Source organism: Euprymna scolopes, chromosome 21 (assembly GCF_053919585.1).
Source record: "Euprymna scolopes isolate OS-2025 chromosome 21, ASM5391958v1, whole genome shotgun sequence".
Taxonomy (NCBI): Eukaryota; Metazoa; Mollusca; class Cephalopoda; order Sepiida; family Sepiolidae; genus Euprymna; species Euprymna scolopes.
This window is the reverse complement of record NC_136502.1, coordinates 52,198,781-52,222,916: the sequence shown is the minus strand read 5'-3', so window position 1 is coordinate 52,222,916 and position 24,136 is coordinate 52,198,781. Positions and strand designations below refer to the sequence as shown.

The window sequence follows — 24,136 nt, the reverse complement described above, 5'->3', positions numbered from 1 at the left end:
AAGAAAGAAGGGCAACTCTGTTATGAACCTCTCATATGACAATTTAAAATCGTGGTCTTTTTTAATCCTCGCTTAAAAAATTATTTTATTTAAAAAGTACATGGAATATAAAATATAAAGATGGACAAATTCTTCAAAATGAAGAATGGAAGCACCCATTGATTATTATTTTTTATAGGTAAGTGATTTTTTGGAATTTATATTTTTATATTCGAAGTAAGTTAAAATTCGTTGAATTTCTTGAAATCTTTTTTTAAAGAAAACTGATTAAAAAATATTACATATTTTTCTATTAAACCTTTTATTATTTTAACACTTGGTCTTTGCTCCTTTTATTGAAAAATTATTTGGGTTTAAATTATATTTTTCAAGTAGTTATAAGCTTCGAAAAACAGTGAGTCTAATTATTCAAATTTTTATCACTCATTTTTAATAGCGACATCTGCCACTGCTACTAGGGCGATAGGAGAATATATATTGGCATGAAAGTGCAAACACATACGACTTTTTCTACAAAGGACTATAGGGAGTGAGTGTTTACCTGAAAAAATGTAAGAAATTCTGAAAGGGACAAAATGAACGCACAATTTTTTTTATTTATTATTATTATTATTATTATTATTATTTTATTTTTTTTATTTTATTTTATTTTTTTTGAAATGTGCGCCAGAAATTGAGTAAAGTGATTGATGAAACGGATTACCTTATGTAAATTGCGGTTCAAAATTATAAGATCAATGAAATCAGTGAAAAATTCTATTATATTAGACTTATATAAAGAATATTGTTTGTAAAAAAAAAAAGCTAGAGTGTTAATCAATTATTAAATTATTTTAAACGCAGCATTGACTTTAAAATTAATTGTATCCAAGAACTAACTGTACATACTGGTGTTGATCAGTTGTATGTGTAGTGGACTTCGTCAAATATTGTCTACTAGGTTGAAAGAGGCAAAATTATGGATGAACAACAAATAAAGGAACAACGTTCACCAAAAATGTATAGTTTACAAACTGAGTGAATTTATTTTTTATTACGGGTGATTCGTACAAGACATGTTCATAAGAAAGTCAGGAGGAGAGAATCCCCAACATGTCCATACCGCATAACATCCCAGATGGAAGAGAGTGAGATAGAGTGTGAAAGGAAGTTGATATCGCCACCTATCGGTTTAAACATCCAACTCGAGAAATAAGGGGCAACAACCGTATGTGTCTGAAAACTTTAGGGTGTTGTGCATAGTGTCAGTGTATGCGCAACATGCGAGTGAGGCTGAATATTAGTTCGATAAGCATCTATATATGTGTCATATTCACGTGGATTTTGGCTCTGTCTTTGTGTGTTGGTTTCTCACAGTTAAAATATTATATGCAGTTTGATTTTGACGCCTCATTGTCATTAACTTTCTTCCAGATTTTGTTAACGCTTTTTCTATCTTTCAAAGATAATTCAAACTTTTTTGCTTCAAGGAGTTGCAGCATAATTTTTCAGCCTAGGTCTTATATGTCATAGCTGAGTATGCCACACATAGTTTTTTTTTTAGGCACGTGCAAAATGAATGTCCGATCAGCAAAATGGATCAATATTTTAGCCCTTTTTTACTTTAAAATTCACTAAAATTCAGGAAATCAACCATTTTTAATGACATTTTCGAGATTTATTAATTAACGATCACGAAATATAATGAATGCATTATTTTGTTGTTAAATCTTAACGAAAATGTATAATTTTATACAAACAAAAATACCTTTACTAAAGTTATAGTTTTAAGTAATAAAAAATGCATCAATTTATTTTTGCTTTATTTTTTAAATGAAAACAAAGCATTGTTAACTATTAAAAAATATATACATTTCAGGAACATTATGAAAAAGCCTGGAAGTCCGTATTAATGCAATCAATAATATTCGAAAAAAAAAATCCTCACCTTAACGATATTATCATTGAATTAAACATTGTTTATTCAAGATTTTCACCCAAAAATAATACAATTGCAAAAAATATTTCATTTGCATGGTAAAATGATAACAATTTCCGATGAAAGTTTTAACTGTAATTTTTTAATATTTACCTTATATGGATGAACATATAAACCTCAACGTGAGATTTTTAAAATAATTTTGAAAATAAAAATAAATTGGAAAAAATGAGAAACCGAGTCACTAAAAAAATTAATATAAAAATGGTATTATTTCTACTGACTGTAATGTTATCGTTTGGCGGTAGTTAAAGACACAAGTCAGAATCCGATGAGAACACAGCCATGTTGGCTATATCTTTACTATTCTTTTTGGATGTTGAGCGAGCGAGAGTACCTATATTTATGTTAGAGCTTGTGTTCCTTGATAGAGGCGCTGGTTGAGTTTGAATACAATAAAATATGTACTAGATACCTTTGAAGGCAAAACAATGCATTATTACAAAATAAACAGATATTTATTTTGTTTGAAATTTATACTGAAATTTATAAATATATTTCGAAGATACACTTCATCATCAGTATGTCTTCCTTTTTTTCCCATGTTGTTAGAGTATAGATCCAGTAGAAGTCTATGTATTGTTTCTACCCGAGAATGCAAACGCTGGGTTTGTTTGAGACTTTATTCAGCCGAGATTCTGTCGTAAACATTTACATTCTGTTTTAGCCTGAGCTGGAAGTCCCCGGTGTCTGGCTATTATAGTCCGTTGTGTACATAGATACATCCCCCCACAAAAAAGAAAGGTCCATTTATTATGGAAAAAAAGGTCAGTAAACTGCGCTTGTGACACTTTTGTGGTTGAGGATTATTCTGCTTCAGTATGTGACCATTTCTGCTCTTTTTGAAGGTTAAGAAAAAGTAAAACGTAATTGTTCAATCTTTAGTCAATCCGGACTAAAACAATTCAGTGGTCTTATTGTACGGCCCGATCGTCGTGGCTGGGCTGGTGAGGTATGTTCACTTACTTCTATATCTGGCTGCTCATAATCAATGCGAATTCCCATTAGTCAATGGCGTCTATGGGTGTGTGTTATTTTCAGTTGTCGTATCTGGAGGCATGTTTAGTTCTGTGAAAATCCATTCTGAATTGTTTTCACTTAGGGATTGCGGTGCTGGCTTGATGGTGCAACGACGGGACTGATGTGATCCTGGTGAACGACGAACCAACCGGCCATCTTGCAATCTGATTAGAAAGGATAAGGGAGACTCTTTCCAGAATGTGACCAGCCAACCAACCACATGTGTCCGGAACTAAAGTTTTGTGCAAATACTGATTGGTCTTCACCAAATGAATGCATCTGGGCAGATTTGCATGGTGAAACTTTTGACTCTCTTGGTTGTTATATACAACACTTGAGGTAGCGGGCTTCATACGATCCAGATTGGTGTGCAATCTTCGCCTCATCAACAACTCAGCCGGGGTAGATCCCGTTGTTGTGTGAGGCGTAGTTTGGTATGTCAGCAGAAAACAGAATATTTTTGTTTCTAGGGTTCCCCCAACATCTTTTTTATACCGTTTTTAACCAGCCCAACTGAGCGTTCTGCTAGACCATTTGATGCCTGATGATGTGGACTGACGAATTTGTATCTGATACCATTCCGTTTCATGAACTCTGCGAATTCTGAACTGGTGAAGCATGAGCCATTATCACTGACAATAATGTGCGGGAGACCATAAGTAGCAAAACAGCGCCTCAACCTTTCAATTGTAGTGGCTGAAGTAGCTGCACTCATTGTGTAGATACCGACCCATTTTGAGTGATGCATCTGTAATGACAAGCAAGTATTCGCCATTGTAATTGGCATAATCAACGTGACCCGCTGCCAAGGTTCAGCTGGCCATTCGCAGGAGTGTGGTGGTGGTGCCTTAGCAGGTAAGCCTCTGGAGCACTGACAAGGGTAACAGTTGTTCACCTGTTCTTCGATGTCTGCATTTATCCCAGGTCACTGTACATAGGTCCGGACGGGGGCCTTCATCTAACTATGCCAGGGTGACATTGGTGAAGCTCGTCCAACACTCTGCCTGAGATGGTGGGGAATTATCACTCCTGAACCCCACAGCAGCCACCCCCTTTCAACACTTAGTTCGTTTTTTACGAGCGTGAAATGGTAAATACGGAGCATCATGTGGGAGATTGCATGCTTCATGTTGTGTGGCTTGAACAACCTTAGAGAGGATGAGGTCTTTGCGTGTATGAGCACAAATGTCAGTTGAGTCAATGGTGGAATTGTCCAGGTGAATCATGAGATAGATAATACAGCCTGGTGTTGGAACATCGACGCTTCCTGTGAAGGGAGACGACTCATTGCATCAGCAGTGACGATGTGTGAACCAGGCCTATATTCTATTGTGTAGTTGTAAGCACTCATCAACAGTGGCCAATGTATTATTCTAGCTGGCAGGGTGTCCAGTGTTGGCTTTGTTGGGCTAAAGAGGCTGATGAGTGGCTTATGATCTGTAATGATATGGAATGCACGTCCAAATAAGTAGTGATGAAACTTTTTAACCCCACAGTTGCTACTCAGTCCTTCCTTGTCCAACTAACTGTAACTTTTCGCAGTTGATGACATTGTTGTCAAAGCAACAGGTTTCTCTGAACTGTCAACAAAGATGTGTGACAAAACAGCCCCAACACCATATTGACAGGCGTCACAGGTCAGGACCAGTTCCTTCTCCATGTCATAGTGAACCAGAACATTTGTGGTCTGTAATGCATCTTTGGCTTGCTGAAAGGCTGTTGATTGTGTGGTGCCCCACGTCCAAGAGACACCTTTCCTTAGTAGATAATAGAGGGGGCCCAACTTATCATACCTAGCATAGAACTGGAATAAGCCCAAGAAAGAATTAAGTTCGGTCTCATTGCGAGGGGCTGGTGCATCACGGATAGCACATATATCTTTTCTTCTGCAGGGTGAAGGCCTTTAGAGTCAATCCAATGACCTAAGTAGGTTACGGAAGATGCCATAAACTTGCACTTGTCCAGACGAATGCGGAGACCAGATTCTGAGTTTCCTTAACACTCGGTCAGGGTGATTAAGTATTCTGTGTCTGATGATCCTGGAATTAGTATGTCATCCTGATAGCATACAACATGTGATTCATTTGCCAACAGATTGTCCATGCAGCGTTGATAGATACCAGGAGCTGACTTTACTGAGGTGGTTGAACATGTAAAGACCCTGTGATGTATTGATTATAAGGTACTGCGTTGAGTTTTCCTCTAACGGAATCTGCAGGAACGCTGATCTCAAGTCAAACTTGGTGAATTTCTTTCCCTGCACCAATTTTGCATACAAATCAATCCTGGAGATGGGGTACTAGTCGAGATTTGAACATTTGTTTATTGTAGTTTTATCATCTCCACACAACCGTATTGTTTGGTCAGTTTTGACAACCCATTCTGAGTATTGTACTGGTTCGATAATACCCAGAGACTCCAGTCGATCCAGCTCCTTGTCAACTTTTTCATGCAATGCAAAGGGCACGTGTCGAGCCTTGCAGAATATTGGCTTTGTTTTTAGGTCAACACTAAAAACCCTTCAGTGTGCCCAACTCATCCTTGAAAAGATTGAGGTATTTTGCAATAATGTCTTCAATTGCAGGTGTAGGTAGCGTTTACTGCTTTCAGCTGATGGATGCGTTTCCAGCTGAGTTGCACTACTCGTAGCCAGTTTCTACCAAGAAGTGTAGTGCCAGAACCAGGAACAATCATTAATGGCAGACGAAACTGTCTACCGAGACTTGACATGCACCACACGGCATGATACTTTTTCCCATGTAGGTTGCTAGTTTCTGTGACATAGGTTTAAGTACGAGCTTATCAGGTTCGCACCATAGGTTTTCAAATGTGTTGCGGCTGATCAGTGAAACAGAAGCTCTGGTGTCAATCTCCATCTCGACATTGTGACCATTTCTGCCGCCCAACACTATCAGGGGATCGGTTTTGCTACTTGCTACCAGGTTAAACAGCCCATGCGCCGAGGCATAGTCGCTGCCGGTATCTTCATCTAATGGTTCTTCACTGGTGTCCTTGTGGATTTTCCGATTTCCAGCTCTGTCGTTGTACTTCCGGGACAAACAGGCTTGGTGAAATATGACCGGTTTTGTGTCAAAAATTACATTTTGCCTCTTTGAAACGACATGAATCGGGGTAATGTTTTCTGTTACATCGGAAACATGGTATTTGTTTTTGTTTCCGTAGTGGAGTAGGCTATTCAATCTGGTTGACTTTCGTCGTGGTGTAAAACTGGACATTGAACAGTCTGCCATGTCACTAACATTCCTGTCTGCACTTTCTATGGCAAGAGAGCTATCTGTCGGCGTAAGGAAATGTTAGTTTCCTCTCAGAAAGCAGTCACTGACAAATTCGGTCATCTACTAATCCAACAACAAGCAAATCTCTCAAGATCTCTTCTTTCGTATTTCTAAACTCACAAAATTTCGTAATTTTTTTAAAATGAGCAATAAAATCCGAAATGGGCTGACCTGGTTGTTGGTGGCACATGTAAAAATTGAATCGCTCAACAATTACGGATGGTGTTGGGTTGCAGGGCTCTTTTAATGAGAGCGAAGGTTCATCGTAGCTTTTGTCTCTTAAGCTGTGTATAAGCAATATATCTGTATAATATTTTTTAAATAAAATAATCATTAATTTAATTGATCCTATGAATTCAACTTAATTAAAAACAAAACTACAGGAAAATCGTTATGATGTAAGTACCCGTCATGGCACTGAAATTTCGTATGCCGAAAATCACATAAATTCATCAAGCAGTCTTATTTTTATAAAGAAAATGTGTAAACGATTTAAAGCGATTAATGTGAACTCGGTAGACTTACAAGGTTAATCTCGTAAATTTGAATTATTAACTGATCTGTCCTTGCTTTTTAAAGTGGCGACGCGAGGCTGTTCCTTTTTGCTTACACAATAAATTTGATTTTCTTAGTTAAAAATAAAACTACTTGATCAATTTCCGTGACTTTTGGATAATGTGACCTTCGTTTTGTGATGTTATTTCTTTAAATAAACATATTTCAATGAAAAATGATACTTTTCTTTTTTGTTGATTTATATTTTCGCATGTTTAAAACACAAAACAGGCCAGTTCGAACCACTATCCTAGAAGGAAGTGGCTTGCCTCTGTCATGCCGTGTTAATCATGTATGCGTAATAATAAGACAGGAACACGTGTGTTTGGTTGTAAGAAAGGAACTGAATAATGGCGCCTGCTTTATTGATCGATTGCCATGCGCATGCGTGAGTGCATACAAAAGTTGGATCAGGAAACCGAGATGAAAGGGTCCATATCAAAATAGCTGAAACGAAAGGCGATATCATTACATCTCCCTTTCTCTGAAAACAAAGATGACTTACGCATGTAAAACAAAACAAAGAAAATGGAGAGACTGGTTCAGGGTAGACTGCCTGAACAGTTACAGCGAAGCAGGGGATTATTCTGCCCCATGAGATGCTTGCTGGAAGGTTATGAGTGTTTGCTCATCACAAGTTCATTTTTGATGATGGTCCTACCACCCTACCACTACGGGTACATTTTTAAGTGTCATTTGGTATGTTTGGGGATGCACACACAAGTGGATCCACAGATGTCGCACATTTTTGTGGAGCTGTGTTGGTGAGGTCTTGCAACATGTGTGGGGTAGGCGTCACTGGAATACTTCTTATGTGTTGTCGGTTTCTTCACATCACATGCCCATTGACATTCTCCAGGAGATAGGAGCGGTGACCATCTACCTGGGATACTACAGTCGCTGGATCCCAGCTTCCAGACACAAGATTCTGTACCCTTACCCGTTGACCATGGTATAGGGGTGGTAAATCTTCCTTAAGTGCATGTCGGTCAAAATACCTCTTTTGTTTCTGCTGGCATTGTTGGAATCCGCTGTATATCTGATCCTGATCATGGTTGTCGTTTCTGATTTTGGTGATCAGTGGAGATTGGATTCGTCTACCCATGAGTAGTTGTGCAGGGCTTGGTATGACACTTGAAATTGGGGTGCAGCACCAGTGCAGCAGTGCGATCTCAGGAGTTGTTCCCAACTGTTTGGCTTTCTTGAGAATATTCTTGATAGTCCTTATTTGATGTTCTATGAAGCCATTCCCTTGTGGTCTCCGAGGTGACGTGGTCTCATGATGGAAGCCCCATTTTTTGGCGAATTCGTGGTAGAGATTACTTGAAAAGTGTGGTCCGTTATCACTGACTATCTTTGATGGTATGCCAAACTCTGAGAAGATTTGGCGTGTGATGTTCACTATGACACTGCTTGGTGAATGATCAGGTAGGCGTTTCACTATAGGATACTTTGAGTAATAGTCAGTTATGATCAACCATTGAATTCCATGGAGATCAAACAGGTCTGTGCCAACTACGTCCCATGACTTTGTTGGGATGTCATGTTGCATTAGCGGCTCTTGCATTTGGGAGGGCTGATGCTGTTGCCAGATACTGCATGACTTTGTGAACTGTTCAATGTCTTTGTTTATATTTACCCAATGAACAGTGTCCTTGGCAAGGAGTTTTGTTTTCTCTTGTCCTAAATGAGCAACATGTAGTTGTTCTAATATGTCTTTTTGTAGTGTCTGGGAGATGACGATTTGTTGTCCTTTGAGGATAAGACTATCATCAATCGAGAGCTGATCTCTTGGGGCCCCAGAACACTCTAATGTCAGTGGGCAGCTGCTTGATTGTCTCTGGCCATCCCGTGATGATGGTCTCTCTCAGCTGGTTAAGCAGAGGATCCGCTGTCGTACACTGTCTTAGCTGTTCGATGTAATTAGTGGAAAAACGAACTGCATCAACCCGGACATCAAGTTCGATAGGGTCCGCATTACAAGGTGGTGGTAGGCGCGATAATCCATCAGCCAAGAGGTTGTCAGATCCCTTGTTATATGTGAGCCTGAAGTTGTATCCTTGGAGTTTTATTAGCATTCTTTGCAGATGTGCCGGGGCTGAGGTGAGCGGTTTGTCGATAATCATAGTGAGGGGTTTGTGGTCAGTGACGACTTGGAAATGGTGGCCATAGAGGTATGTGTGGAACCGCTGTGTACCAAATACGATGACCAGTAGCTCACGTTCGATACATGCGTATCGCTGTTCTGTCTGTGTGAGGCTCTTGCTTGCATAGGTGACCGGCGATATATTGCCATCCTCATCTGGTTGTAGCAGAGCTGTACCAATTCCATGTAAACTCGCATCACAGTGGATGTATATCGGTTTTCTAGGGTCAAAATAGTGGAGCAGGGACGTTTCAGATACTTCACTTTTTATCTTTTTGAAAGCTTCCTGATGGTGTGGTTCCCACTGGAAAACAGAGTCCTTGCGTAATAGGCCACGCAACACTGCTGTCTTGGAACTGAAGTCCTTGACAAAACGAGACAGGTATGTCATCATACCCAAGAATTGTTGTAGTTCCGTCTTGTTATGTGGTTCAGGCATTTTCTGTAGGTCACGTACCTTCGCCGGGTCTGGTTTTAGTCCAGTGTGTGTGTACAGCTTTCCAAAAAAAGATATTTCACGGCATTTGATCTTTCACTTCTCCGAGTTCAAGGTAAGGCCTTCTTCGGTAGCGACCTCCATGAAACGTCTTAGGTTTTCGTCATGTTCCTGCTCTGTCGAGCCATATATGGTGATATCGTCAGCTATACCACAAGCACCAGTGCACTTCTCGAGTATTCTGTCCATCTCGAGTTGGTAGATGTCCTGACTGACACACAAACCGAATGGCAGTTGTTCAAAACAATATCTTCCAAATGGTGTTTGGAAAGTTGTTAGTGGCTGACTTTCAGGGTCGAGCTTTATAGACCAGTACCCAGACTTAGCATCTAACTTTGAGAAGAATTTTGCTCCTGCAAATCGGTGGTTGAGCTCCTCGACTGTTGGAATTTGGTGGTATGGCCATATGAGAGCTTGGTTTAGTGCTCGTGGGTCTAAGCAAACCCTAATTGTGTTGTCACGTTTGGTGACACGTGAGAGAGCTTACCCAGTTTGTAGGTTCGTTGATGCGGCGAATGACTCCTTGCGATTCCATCTTGTCGAGTTCCAATTTGATTTTTTCGCGCATGGCTATAGGTGTCCTTCTCGGTGGATCTATGTGGCATGGTACATTGGGGTTGACAATAAGCTTGTGGGTGTTCTGAAATTCACCAATACGGTCAAATCTCTTAGGGTATATGTGCATTAAGTCAGCTACACTATTGATGGGTTGGTGTTGGGCTGAGATGGCACAGTTCATTGTCACTACCCTAAGAGCCACAGATGTTGGCATGCCCAATATGGCTGCTCCTGGTACATCAACCACATAGAATAGGGTATCCAGCCATGGGGAGTTTTTATACTTGCACCTAAAAGTTGTGGTGCCATAAGAGTTTATCCTAGTATTGTTGTAGGCTGTTAACATACATTGTGTTGAGGTGAGTGATCCGGGCATTGGGTTTCCAGCTTCGTCTATACTGCTAGGGTACATGTTGTGGAATATGCGGATAGGCAATGTATTTGCTTGTGCCCCTGTATCTACTTTAAGCTTGAAGGTATGAGTGCCTGGGTGGTCCTTTAGCTTGATGCTTAGATCAACAAATGCCTCATTTCGCGGATTTTCCATGTTTGCTGACTTTCCGCTGTTGGTTGTGATGGAGCGTGAGGTTCTCCATCGCCATGCCTGTGTCAGTCATGGCTTGGTCGTCGTGTTTGGCAATGCTGTTTATTTTTTTGCCAAACTCCCGTTGTTGGTTATGACTGTTATGCCAGGGCCTTCCTTGTTGTCTCTTGGTTTGTGCTTCCCTGAGATGCAAACTGTAGCCCAGTGACCTGTTTTGCCACATGTGTGGCATATATCATTTTTGGCAGGGCAGTGTTCTTTGCCAAAACGGTGACAATTTTTGCAGGTTTGGCCGCGTTTTCGGTCAATCCCTTGCCACTGGTGTGTACCATGGCTTATTGCGGCTATCTGTGGTGATTCCTGTAACTGGTGGAGCTGGTTGACATAAACTGCTGAAGCCTCGTGTGAACGGGCTAATCTAACGGCTTCCTCGATTCTGTAACCCTTCGGTTTGTTTAACAGTTCCTTTTGCAGTTCGGGTATAGGTGTGCTGGCAATTAGTAACTCGACGAGGCGTTCGTTTAATTCGTTGGCACTGAAATCACATTTCTTTGCCAACAGTCGACATCTGTTGATGAAGATGTCTGTTGTTTCATTTGGTCTCTGCTGGTATTTTCCGAGTTCCAGTCTACAAACGTGGCGATTTGTTGCTGGTTCTAGCTGCTCCAAAAATGCAACAAATATTATTTGTGGATCCTTGCGATCATCATCCGACATCGACCAACTATTATACCGGCGTAAACCTTCTTCGCCTGTCGCGAGAAGTATTAGAGGGACTTTATCCTCGTGTTTTGTCACTTTGACAGTGAAGTACAGTTCCATTCGTTGTCGGAATAGTTTGAATGATTCGGCGATACATGTCGAGCCCCAATCAAAACTAGGGACTTGTAATGAAATTGTGGCCATGATGATAAGACAGTGTGATGAAAAAAAGGTACAGACAATTTGTGTAGCGTGGGAGGTTAGAAATTAAAAAAAAAAAAGAAAAAAAATTCGTTCAGCGTGCGCGAAATTAAAAATAATCGTTTTTTTTGGGGGGAGGGGGGGTTCTTACTGTCTGTGACGTTATAAGATTGTGTGTTGTTTGATAATACCACCGCTCGCTTGGCTTGCCACCATGTCATGCCGTGTTAATCATGTATGTGTAATAATAAGACAGGAACACGTGTGTTTGGTTGTAAGAAAGGAACTGAATAATGCCGCCTGCTTTATTTATCGATTGCCATGCGCATGCGTGAGTGCATACAAAAGTTGGATCAGGAAACCGAGATGAAAGGGTCCATATAAAAATAGCTGAAACGAAAGGCGATATCATTACAGCCTCGGTCAATAATCGGTTGAATGAACTTTCCTCGACCCTGCGATATTTTGCTTTGTCTCTATTAAACTATTTTTAAAAAATGCAACGAATTAACTAATAGTGTTATTGTAATATTCACCGAAAGGATCGACCGTTTCGCAATGGTGAATTTAGATTAGCTGTGCTTTAATTTTCTGCGAACCTCATTTTCCGGTCGCCATCTTAAATTTAGACTTCCACCCTGCAAACTTGGCTTGTTTTAATTAACAAACCTTTTAAGCGTTTCTTTCTTGAAAGCAATTTGTCAAACTATAGGTAAATATTAGAACTTGAATTTAATTGTTTTTATGGATTCTTTTTTCCTTCAAGGACGCGTCCACACCATTATGATTTCCTTTGTTTTTGATATAGTCGACATCAAACCGTTTGCATGTTTGTTAGGCAGTAGGCACAGCCAAAACTGCGGGGGGGGGGGGCAGGTAAGTACTTTTTGACGGACCGTCTTTTTAAAAATTTACCAAAAATCAGGTAATTATCCAATCAATACAAAAATTTCAGCGATTATTAAGAGGAGAATGAACTTTATAACTGTACTTATTTTTCATAAACAATATTTATATATATATAATTTTTTTGCTTACAACTCCCCCCCCTTATTTTGAGGGGGTTCCAAATATGCTTAAAATAATCATCTGAAACTGAACAAAACATATTATGTTGTTGTAAGGGACGGGATTATAGGTAAAAAAAAAAAAAAAAAAAAAATTTGTTTGCATACCTTATTTTGATGTCTGAATATCAGAACTTCGATTGTGTTTAATTATCCCGCTTTTGAGTTTTGAAGTGTGAAATTCGGGGAATATGTTCAGTAAAATAATTAATTTAAGTTAAGCAAAACAAAAACAAAATTTTTTTTAATATTTGTACGAAAAAAGCCATTTTAAAATCTTTGATAAATTAACAATTTCTTTTTAGCGAGCCGAATAATGCATGTGCATGACCATTATTAAACAGGGCATGCTTTGAAGAATCGATACAAAAAAAAATCGATAAATATTGTGCCCTTTGTGTTAAACTATCATTATTTTTTCGATCAAGTTTGGAAACGTTTGCCACCTTTCGACTATGGTGGACCAAACGCGCTGAAATAATTTTTTTTATTCTGCTTTAAATTGCCCCCCCCCATTTTGGAGAGCCTGGCCCCCACACACATACACATTAAAAACCAAACTCATACAAATGGTCACCCATTTGGTACTGGCCAGCCTTAGCGTTAATAATACATTGAAATTTTCGTCACTGAAAAATAAGTTTTTTTTGGCTTTTTGGTCTTCCGTATTTGCTTTTTATCAAGTACAAATGTAAACAGTAATCAAATCGACTCGAAGTAACTGGTTGCCTATATGAATAAGTGGATTTATTTGAAATCCAGGTACTTATATTATAATATTTTTGCATATTCTCATAGAAAATCACCCTAAATCTTAGTTAGACAAGAAATAAACAAATTAATTCTTTCAAAAACGTTTTTTAAACTATTTATATACGTTTTTTTGTGCAAAACAAAAAACGCCAATTGTTAACTTTTGGGGAAAATTTAACCTTCAAAATTTAATTAAAAATAGTAGAACAAGTTTTACATTATTCTGCTTTTTATATGATAAAATTAAGGGTTTTATGTTTCTGCAAAAAAAAAAAGTTGCTCAGAAATAATGGATTTTAATAAATGTAATTTCGTTTTAAAAAACAACAACAACTTGATTTTTCGGCCAATTTTTGGCGATGCCTAATGTTTGTAATTTTATACAATCATCACCAATTGATTTTTTAAGTGTGACGATTAACAAGCATGGGCGACCCTAAATTCGGCCATACCTGTGTTAGGTGAAAACCTTGATTTGAAGAAAAATGGCCTGGTTTCCAAACCGGACTTGCGCTTTTATTGTAAAACAAATAAACAAATTGGCATGAAAGTATATGTGAAACTTTTGTACACAATTTTCATTTTTTTTACATACACTGTACAAAAATAAGAAATACTTACAAAAAATAGATTACAATGTCTTTTGAATGTTTGAATCTGTTTTAGTATTATTACATATTTGTTGATCTTGAGCAATGCGAAGAACTAGTGCCGAAAACTTAGGTTAACTGCCCTAAAATGCTAAAATGATTCGCAAATGGGGGATCATTTTACATCAGATTTTAATTCGAAAAAATTCTCCACTCTAAAATTCTACCAAATCTGTCGCGCTATTTCTATGCAATCATGTGATGATTGGGTTGATTGACTTACCGAGGGTGGCTCGGTGGGAAGGGAAAGACACTCATGGCTGTGAACGGCCCGGCCTGGTGTTTGTTAATGAAGAAAATAGGGTGTCTATTCCTTATAGCTTAAATAGACATTCCAGTCTCGTTTCAATCTCGCTGAACGAGAGATTGAGACTATAGAAAGAGTCACCTTTGTAGGCTTGTTGTTGTTGTAGTTTGTTCTTGTCGTTGTTGGAGATCTATCAGACTGGTACGACAACTGTTAACAGCGCGTTGTATTTACAAGAATACGTTTGCTTGTAAGTAACGAGGTAATTTTTCGTTGCAAGCTAAACGTCTTTTCTTTCCCCCCTCCCCACTCGTCGGTAGGAAATATCGACAATCACTTTAGTAATGTAGAATTTATATATTTTTTCAGATTGAGAATTGGCGGCAAAACTGTTATTCGATAATTTTTTTATTGTGTGTGTGTGTGTGTGTGTGTAAACATTTTTTATTGGAATATTTTTTGTGTGTGAACACCAAATTTATTGAAATATTTTTTAAGCAAACGGAGTAAATGAAAAAAAGCACTTAAACCTGGCTGCCAACTAATTTAAACTAAAACAGGAAATTCAGAAGTCTGGTTTTGTAAGCAGAACAATTGTACATGAGTAAGCGATTTTCAATTTTTAGTCTGGCTACTCTATAGTTCCAAATCACCATATATACAGGTTACTGTCAAGATTCACATTCTCTTTCTTACAAAGACTTTCTGCTGTTCTGACACAAGGCAAATTTTAATCTATGGATAATCAATAGTGTATAATTCACCCCAAAATACAGCTTCTCTAATAAAAATATAATTATGAATTTAAATAAAATCATACTTCTTTTTTTTTCAATAGTAAAATTTATAGTAAAATACAACTTTTGTAACGAAATATATTCATGAACTGTTTTTTAATCAAAACATTTCTTTTTTCAATTAACGTCTTTGTTTTTTTTTTACTTTTCAAATAATATGAAAAAATCTCACTTTATTTAACAGTTTGAAAAAACTTGTAGTAAAATGTCGCAGCACGAGGGAGGAGAAAGCTGAGTAATTTGTGTTAATTATTTTCAAAGATAAACGACTCAGTTCTTTTGACATCTGTCTTCTCGCAAACGTTGCACTCTTCACAAGTTCTTTTCATCCATCGACCGATGAAAAAAAAAAAAAAAAGAAATGACTTGCAATCTTTGTTTCGGGTGAACCCAATTGTTGCGGTAATGCGAGTATCGCTCACAAACGTTTTTCTTTGTAATCTAACAGTCACAGGTTCGCTCCCCGACGCAGGCACGCACAACTCATACTTCTTGTGCGCTTTTGCACATGATCGTCATATGTTTAAAAAAAACCGTTCCTGAATAAATATATTTAATTATAAAGCTTATATTTTTATGCTGTAAAAGTTCGAATAAATAATTATTTTATTTACACAATGAAAAACTCCCAGTATCATGCTACTATTGTAAAAAAAAAAAATAATAATCACATTCATGTACACTGTTGGTCTACCGTAGATGAAAATTTGTCTTACGCCAGGATCACAGAAAGTCTTTGTAAACAAATTTGACGATAACCTACAAATATATACATTGTGGGTGACCATTTATGAAGACGAGGCGTGGTATGTATTGCGAGGTAAAAAATACCAGGTAGGGAAACTGGTCCAGTCTATCCTTCTCTTGAGGGTATATGGGCCTCTCTAAAGCTGTGATAGGCAACCCATCTAGTGATGACGTCAGGATGAAAAAATACCCTTGATAGTCTTGGCGAAGCATCAAGTATTTCTAGCCATTAGAAAAAAACATGAAAGATTCTGTGGAATTTGTTCACATTCCACCTGCACCTCCTGGCATTGGATGAACCAACAACATATATATATATATATATATATATATATATATATATATAATATGAGTGCTGTGTGGACGATTTTGACATTGAAAAACATGCAAATAAATAGTTTGGTTATAATATTCTTTAATTTTAAATCTAATGACTCCAAATACATACAAAACAGTTTTCAGATGTGAGTGATTCAGACAACCCTACCCTTTAAATATCAATAAAAATAAACATATTACACAAATTTTAGGAAATTTTCACTAAAAAATAAGAATAAAAATTGCATTATTAAACCTAAATCTATTTTTTTCCTTTTTATTCTACGATAGAATTTACCTTTTTTTTTTGTTTACTTTTTGTAAGAAAAGAAAGGAATGAAAACTGGTTAATATTATATATTTCTGCACTTTTTCTTTGTAATTTTATTCTGCCTTTCAATTTGCCGTGAATTTTATTTTGGCACTAATGCAGAATATAGACTATGCTGAAATAATAATATTATTACTTAGAAACCCATTTTTATCCCATTTAAAACCAACATTGTATTTAACTTGTACCTTGTGTACAGGCATTAGTAATAAATACAAATAATTTTTTCCAGGAAGAAAACACCCTAGCACTTTCTCTATTTATTCTTTCAATTTTTACAAAAAAATTAAATCATCTAATTCGGTACATTATTTACGTTTTAAAGCCTTGGACATCTGCAGACATGAAAAATGTATGTAATATTTCAACATCATAAACCAAGGATGTAGAACAAATGAGTGAATGTTGAGTGTTTTGAGGAATTGATATTAGTAGCAAAAAACATTTGATGTGCTTACAGAGGAACAGTTATCATCTTATCAGCATTTAATCATCTACATATGATGTGGTCAATACAAGACAATAAGATAGTCCAAATGACTCAGAACACAGTAATTTTTATTGTGCACTTTTTTAAAAATGTATTTTATTTTTTTTTTTACTGATTTTCACTCCAAAGAAGGCATATTATCACTTGGAACGTAATGGTCTACTATTTGGTTTCATGTCTAATAGTGGATTATGAGGAGTTGAGCAGCAAGATGGATGTTCATGTTACATTTAAACTTCTACATATTGGTAGACTCAGAGAAACAGTAAATAAAGAAAATTCCAAAGTCTAACAGTCCAAAAGAAGGAACTATTAAGAGTAGAAGACACTCCAGCATACAGTGAAAGGGTCGAATTTTACTGCTAGTCAAGTTAGTCGGGAGTATTTATGTCAAGGGGCCACAAATGCTATGAGTTAATCAGAGCACATTCTATTAAAGTGATTATAAAACAGACATTGATGTGAAATGCCGGTGATGAGGCATAGGTTGGAGCTTGGTTGGCAGTATGAGACCTATTACTTTTGAGACTATTTTGAACCCTGTCTAAAAGTAAGAGATTAGTGGTAGATGCATCAGCCCAATATCACTAATGAATTTTTTTCTAATTTATGATTCCCGTGGATGTTAATCTGTAAGTTTGATTAATTAGCTGTCAAGTAGAGTGTCGTTTGCGTGACACTGCTGTCCAAAATTCACTTTCTGGTTAACACTTGACGCGTCTTCTCTCCACTCCAAAACGAACTTCTGCAACTTTAGTTTTTCTCTCCCCAGAATCCGACTTTTCTCTTCTACAAATACAACTTCTCTGCTCGCAATCTAACTTCAGAAACGCTTCCTTCCCCAAATCACTCCTCTTTTATCTCCAATCAGGAGCATCTCATTTGCATACCTCGTGGTCACCCTGTAGGCATATAAAGAAACAGGGCAGCTATTTTTGTTTCTTTCTTCTTCATTATGAACACGAGGTAAGCCACACAAAAACGCGGTCGGTCGTTCTTGTTCCTTTTTTCTTCATTTACACCACACGCCCCCCTGATCTTCGAGATCAATAGGATACTTCATAATCCTCCATCCAAGCAGGCCGCCTCCTCTCACGTCGAGGCCTCTGGGGGACAACTTCTCGGGGGTTAACGTTTTCAGGTTCACTACAACGCGGGCCTAAGTCAGGTCAAGCAGCATCATTTGCTTCTCGGTGGCCCTCGATTTCCTCTTCTTCACTGCCCTCACTGCATACCGGCAATGTCACACGACGCAGGTCTAAGATATGCCGGGGAACGCCATTCACCATCACATTGTTCTTCAACTGCAATCCTGTTACGACCCCTCTTTTCCAACGAGTGGTACACTGTGCATTGGGGAGTTTCACCCACACCTCTTCACCTACTTTGATAGTGGCTTCTTCACTCTCAATTCCTACTGTTTTGTTGCACGGATGCCGCCACTTATATGTGAAAACGGCCCTATGAGGCACAGTTGTCTCATCTTGTTTGGTCTTCGGCGAGATGTTATACCAAAACACCGCCTCTATGGGTGATACGTTGCTTTTTTCCGCAGCGGCTTTAATGGTGCGATGATTCCTCTCCACTATTCCGTTGCCACTCGGCCAATACGCTGCTCTGAAAAATTGCCTTACTCCCCACTTATCGCACACCCCTTTAAAGGCTTCTGATCGGAAAGCGGGGCCATTGTCCATTAAGAGTTCCTCAACCGGCCCTCTCTCCAAAAATATCTCCTCGATGACCCCTCCAATCGCCCATGCAGCTTTTGCCCTGATCTCTCTCCAGATGGCAAACCTTCCCGGTCCACAGTCGACCATCGACAGATACAATTTGTGGCGATAGTGTGTCACATCAATGGCCAATCGCTTCCAGTCCTCCGCAACGTGTAGCTCTCCTGCTTCGTGTCTGGACGGTCCAAGGTCAATTGATTGGCACGCTCGACAGTTCTCCACCACCTCCCTAACCTCCTCCTCGGTGGTCTCCGGGTAAACCTCTCTGGCTAGGAATAACGTTCGTTCTCGACCAAAGTGGGGCATTTTGTGTGACTCTTTGACTTCTTCCCCTGCACAGCATACCGAGGAGACCTCCTTTCCCTCCTGCAGCCAGGCCTTCTTCACGCGTGTCATCGAATCCGCCTTGTTTTTTTCTGACGGGACCAACACAACAGATACTCTCAACTGGAATTCCGCTATCAGGTCGGTGAGCACTCCGAGTCTGCGCTTGATCAGCATTTCCGCAGCACCCCTGGTCTTAACTCTCTTATCGCCAGTTACTGCCGACCGAATCCACGATGCTACCGTTGCCGAATCGGTTTTGACTTCAATTATTTTCAATCCCCATTTCAGGGCCAGATTGATTCCTTTTATAGCAGCATCTAGTTCTGCTACGTTGATATGGGAGAAGTCGTTGTTTTTTCTTAGCCACGCCGCATCCTCCACAGTTACACCTCCTATCTCTAGTACGACGCCCAATGCCAGGTTACTGGCATCGCACCAAACCATACCCGCGTCTTTGCCGCTGACATACCATTTCCCTTTCATCGGGTCCTCGTTCCTCACTCTCGCAATGACTTCTTGCAGCATGTTCATGACCTCCTTCATCACACGGCCCTCCCAGCCATCAGTGCCTGTTTGTCGTTTAATAAAGCTGCATGCTATCCTGAGCCAGCCAGCGATAGGATAGTACCCGACCAGCCTCCCGCAGACTGAGAAGAGTTCTCGCCTCGTCAGCTCAGATCCGACTTCGGGTATTGCATTCCCTCGTTCGAAGACAAGGCTTTCTTTCCCATCTTGCCTTAGTTTCAACCCCAGCACCGCTCCTCCATCTAGGGCCTCCGCCGGTTTTGCAGTTAACCCATACTTCTTGACATGGCTTCTTACTTTCTCTGCTGTCACCTCTGCCTCCTCCACCAGGATGTCGTCAATGTACGAACTAGTGGCCTCCTCCACTGTACAGTCTTTGCTCAGCACTGTCTTCAGCACGGCAGTCATAATTTTGGGGGCTGAACTCAGCCTAAAGCCTAACCTCGTCAGACAATACACCCGCCCCTTGTACCGGACCAGTTGGTACTGCCAGAGTTTTTCATCTACATGGATCTGCAGATATGCCGATTTCAGATCGACAATCTTAGTGGCCCGCCCCATTCTTCTCCACTTCCTCATGACCTCCTCACATACGTCGATCCCCGTTCCAGTGTGGCAGGCTACGTGTCTGTTCAATTCCCTAAAATCCAGCATGGGCCTAATCTTGTTTTTGGTAGGCTGAACAACCGCCAGTAGTGGCAACACTCCTTTTTCTTCCCCTGTCCACGGTTTCAGAATTCCTTCTTTTATCCACCTCTCCACTTCTTCCTTGAATCCTTTTCTTATTTCTCCTCGCAGGGTGTTTTCGTAGCAGCCCACCTTATTCTGTAGTTCTGGGGGCCCGGAGATCCATTTCCATTCCATCGTCCACCTCACGCCATCAAACTTCGCCAGGAAATCTTTGTCCTCAATGCAGCAAACCTCCGGTTTTGGGGTTCTGACGGTTCTATCACCTTCCACTCCTGCCATCCCCACTGCGCCGAGACGTCCAAACGTCACTTGGCCCCCCTCTTAACGTAGCACCCCCCAGTCGGTTAATTGCACTCATACCTATAATCACGTCGACACCACCGACCAGATGATTCAACACTAGGGCTTGCAGTCCAACCCCTTGCACCATTACTTGCGCTGTCGTCTCTCCTAGGCATTTCACATCCCTGCCATCCACGGTCCTAATAATCCTGGTTCCACTCCATGACCTCGCGACATTCCTTGCTAACAACGTTGTAGTGCAGCCTGTGTCGACAAGGGCTATGGCTCTCTTCCCATTGACTACCACCGGTAACCGAGGCAATGTTCCATCATGCGCCATTTCCACACAGAAGGAGTAACCACTGGCGCAATAGCTCCCCTTCACTCGGTTCCCTGGTCCCGTGCAGCAACACAATAGCGACTAATATGCCCCACTTGTCCACATCGGTAGCACGTGATCCCCGGTCTCGGCTCTTTGCAGTCCTTGATCAGATGAGGACCGTGGCACCAGAAACACTTGATGGCAGGTCTCCCCTCCTGTCGCCTCGCCGGCTGCCTCTCATTCAAGTTAGGCCTCATGCACATATTTCCACTCACAGCTGCAGCCACGATTGGGCTTTTAACATTTTTCACTAGGACTCTGGCGTGGACCAAGAGATCGTCCACTTCCATAGAATGGATCCCCGTGATTCTCTGCATGTTCTCAGAGATTTCCTCTGGAAAGCCGTTCCTATTTGTCTATATATACTATTTTAAAATGCACTCAATGCTAAGCAAGAAAAGACATTGGTCTGCACATTTCATCTCAACAACTATAAGGCAATCTGGTGGCTCAAGATAACTTGGCGTGGCAATGAACTATGAAATGTCAGCTTTTTGTCTACCTGTGTATCAGACTTGACTAAACCCTATCCTTTCATGAACACTGCAGAAAGATAAAGGAAAACGTTACTATCAGGAACAATTTACTGAGACACATGTTCAAATGGGGATACTGACACTACATCTTTGTGCATTTTGTGATTTTGCTACTAAATAGTGGACTGAAAAATCATACCATACCAAATCATTCGACCCAGTACTAAAAGAAATACATGCTTACATGAAAATTAAGATCTTATAGTCGAAGAAATGCATATGTGAGAATTCAGTGACTGCAGTGATGGAGCGACTTGTAGTGACCAAAAGTTAATTGATTGTAATCTGGATGCTTAATGATGTATCCAGTATATGCATGATAAATACGATTATGATAATTGAAGTAATATTGGTAAATGATATGAAACGAAATTCAATTATTTGTTCTGCATTGATCAACACTTCAAATTATTAAATTTTCTGTTATATTTGTTTATGAATAAAATAAAAGAAAATCTCGTTCACATGTTTTCGAAATAAGTATTAACAAAATACGAAAATTAAAAGTGGGATAGAAAATGTTTAGAGATTTTCATGCAGTGATTCATGTTTAAACCACATTCTTTTTTAAATTATATAAAAATTGTGATCCAATATATTTGTACTTCAAATAGCACGTCTTTCATTTTGAAATGATATACATATTCTTCATGCATCATTGCAACATCTAATTACAGAATTCTGTGAATAAAAAATATTTTACTAACCAAACATGAGATTTAACATCGTATATTCTATGATTATTTTAAATATAATTTTTATCTATTTTTTTCGCTAAAAAATGAAACACAAATATTACAATACAAATTATAAAAATATACTGTAATTAAAATAAAAATAAAGAAAGAATAACAATAGAATTCAACAAAAGACGGATAAAACCATAAACTTTACTTTATAAACTAAACAATGTAGGGGAAAACCTTTCATACCGAGACAATTACTATTTATTTGAATACTACCAGAGTGCCCCCATTTGGGGGGGCTGGGTTTTCCCCATATTAAAAACGACCTTGTGATTAATTTGCTTTTGTGATTATTATTTTAGGAACATAATAAAAATGATATTATTTTCTTTAAACACAATGTTTGTAAAATTAATGTTTTCTTGAAATTGATGGTATATTTATTTTTAATTTTGCAGAATATCTATCATTCATGAAAATACAAAGTATCATTTGATTCGAACGGATTTACATTTTCTTGGTGACTTCAGATATGGAAATGTCTTATAAATACAAATTCTGAAGATTGTGGTTTTTTTTTTACAAGGAAAGAAGATATGTCTCAATCTATGCAAAGGCATATGGGTGAAAGACCATATTCTTGTGAAGTATGTGGTTCTAGTTTTACCCAAAAGCACAGTGTATTGCAACATATGCGAACACATACTGGAGAGAAACCATATTCTTGTGAAATATGCGGATCTTCTTTTACACAGAAACAGAATATGTTGCAACATATGCGAACGCATACTGGAGAGAAACCATATTCTTGTGAAGAATGTGGTTCATGTTTTTCAACAAAGCAATGTATGTTACGACATATGCAAATGCATCCTGGAAAAAAGCCATATTCTTGTGAAATATGTGGATCTTCTTTTACACTGAAGCATAATATGTTGCAACATATGCAAACACATACTGGAGAGAAACCATATTCTTGTGAAGTATGTGGTTCATGTTTTTCTACAAAGCAACACATGTTACGACATTTGCAAACACATACTGGAGAGAAACCATATTCTTGTGAAGTATGTGGCTCTTCTTTTACAACAGATCAACATATGTTGCAACATATGCGAACACATAATGGAGAGAAACCATATTCTTGTGAAGTATGTGGCTCTTCTTTTAGAACGAAATACAATATGATTAAACATATTCGAACCCATACTGGCGAGAAACCATATTCTTGTGAAGTATGTGGCTCTTCTTTTACCGTAAAATATAATCTGGTTCTACATATGAGAACTCATACCGGAGACAAACTACATATTTGTGAGATATGTGGTTCGTCCTTTACAAGGAAACAAGATATGCTGCAACATATTCGAACTCATACTGGAGAGAAACCATATTCTTGTAAAGAATGTGGTTCTTCATTTACACAGAAACAGAACATGTTGCAACATATGAAAACGCATACTGGAGAGAAACCATATTCTTGTGAAATATGTGGTTCTTCTTTTACACAGAAAAAAAATATGTTGCAACATAGGCGAAAGCACACTGAAAAAAAATCATATTCTTGTGAATTATGTGGCTCTTCTTTTGCACTGAAACAAAATATTTTAAAACACATACGGACACATACTGGAGAGAAACTATATTTTTGTGAAGAATGTGACTCTTGTTTTACAAGGAAGGAAAGTAAGTTGCAGCATATGCGAAAGCATAGTGGAGAAAAACCATATTCTTGTGAAGTATGTGGTTTTTGTTTTATACAGAAACCACATATGCTGCGACATCTTAAAACACACACTGGGGAGAAACCCTATTCTTGTGAAATATGTGGCTCTTCTTTTACAAGGAAGGACAGTATGTTGCGACATATGCATAAACATACTGGAGACAATCTACAATCTGATTGAGTATGTTATTCTTTTCTTACAAGGACCATATGTTGAACTTGGAGATGTCTTTATGAGTAACATAGTGTGTTTCAACATATTCATCTCATGTGTAAGTATTTGTCTCATAATTTTCAAAGCAATGCAATATTTTTATGCGAATATACTATTAATAAAATCATATTCTCTAAAACTA

The 24,136-nt window shown here is 38.7% G+C and overlaps 1 protein-coding gene across 1 annotated transcript; it reads left to right on the top strand.

Moving 5' to 3' along the window:
* Positions 1–12,029: 12,029 nt before the first annotated feature.
* Positions 12,030–24,136, top strand: LOC145242311 (uncharacterized). The gene is made up of 2 exons (XM_080105317.1): positions 12,030–12,208; positions 22,513–24,136. Exon 2 carries the CDS (start codon positions 22,651–22,653, stop codon positions 23,959–23,961), a length of 1,311 nt encoding a protein of 436 aa, XP_079961443.1. The 5' UTR covers positions 12,030–12,208; positions 22,513–22,650; the 3' UTR covers positions 23,962–24,136.

Excerpts from the sequence above, each read along its gene's own strand:
- LOC145242311 (XM_080105317.1), top strand. The coding sequence starts at position 22,651 with ATGTCTCAATCTATGCAAAGGCATATGGGTGAAAGACCATATTCTTGT.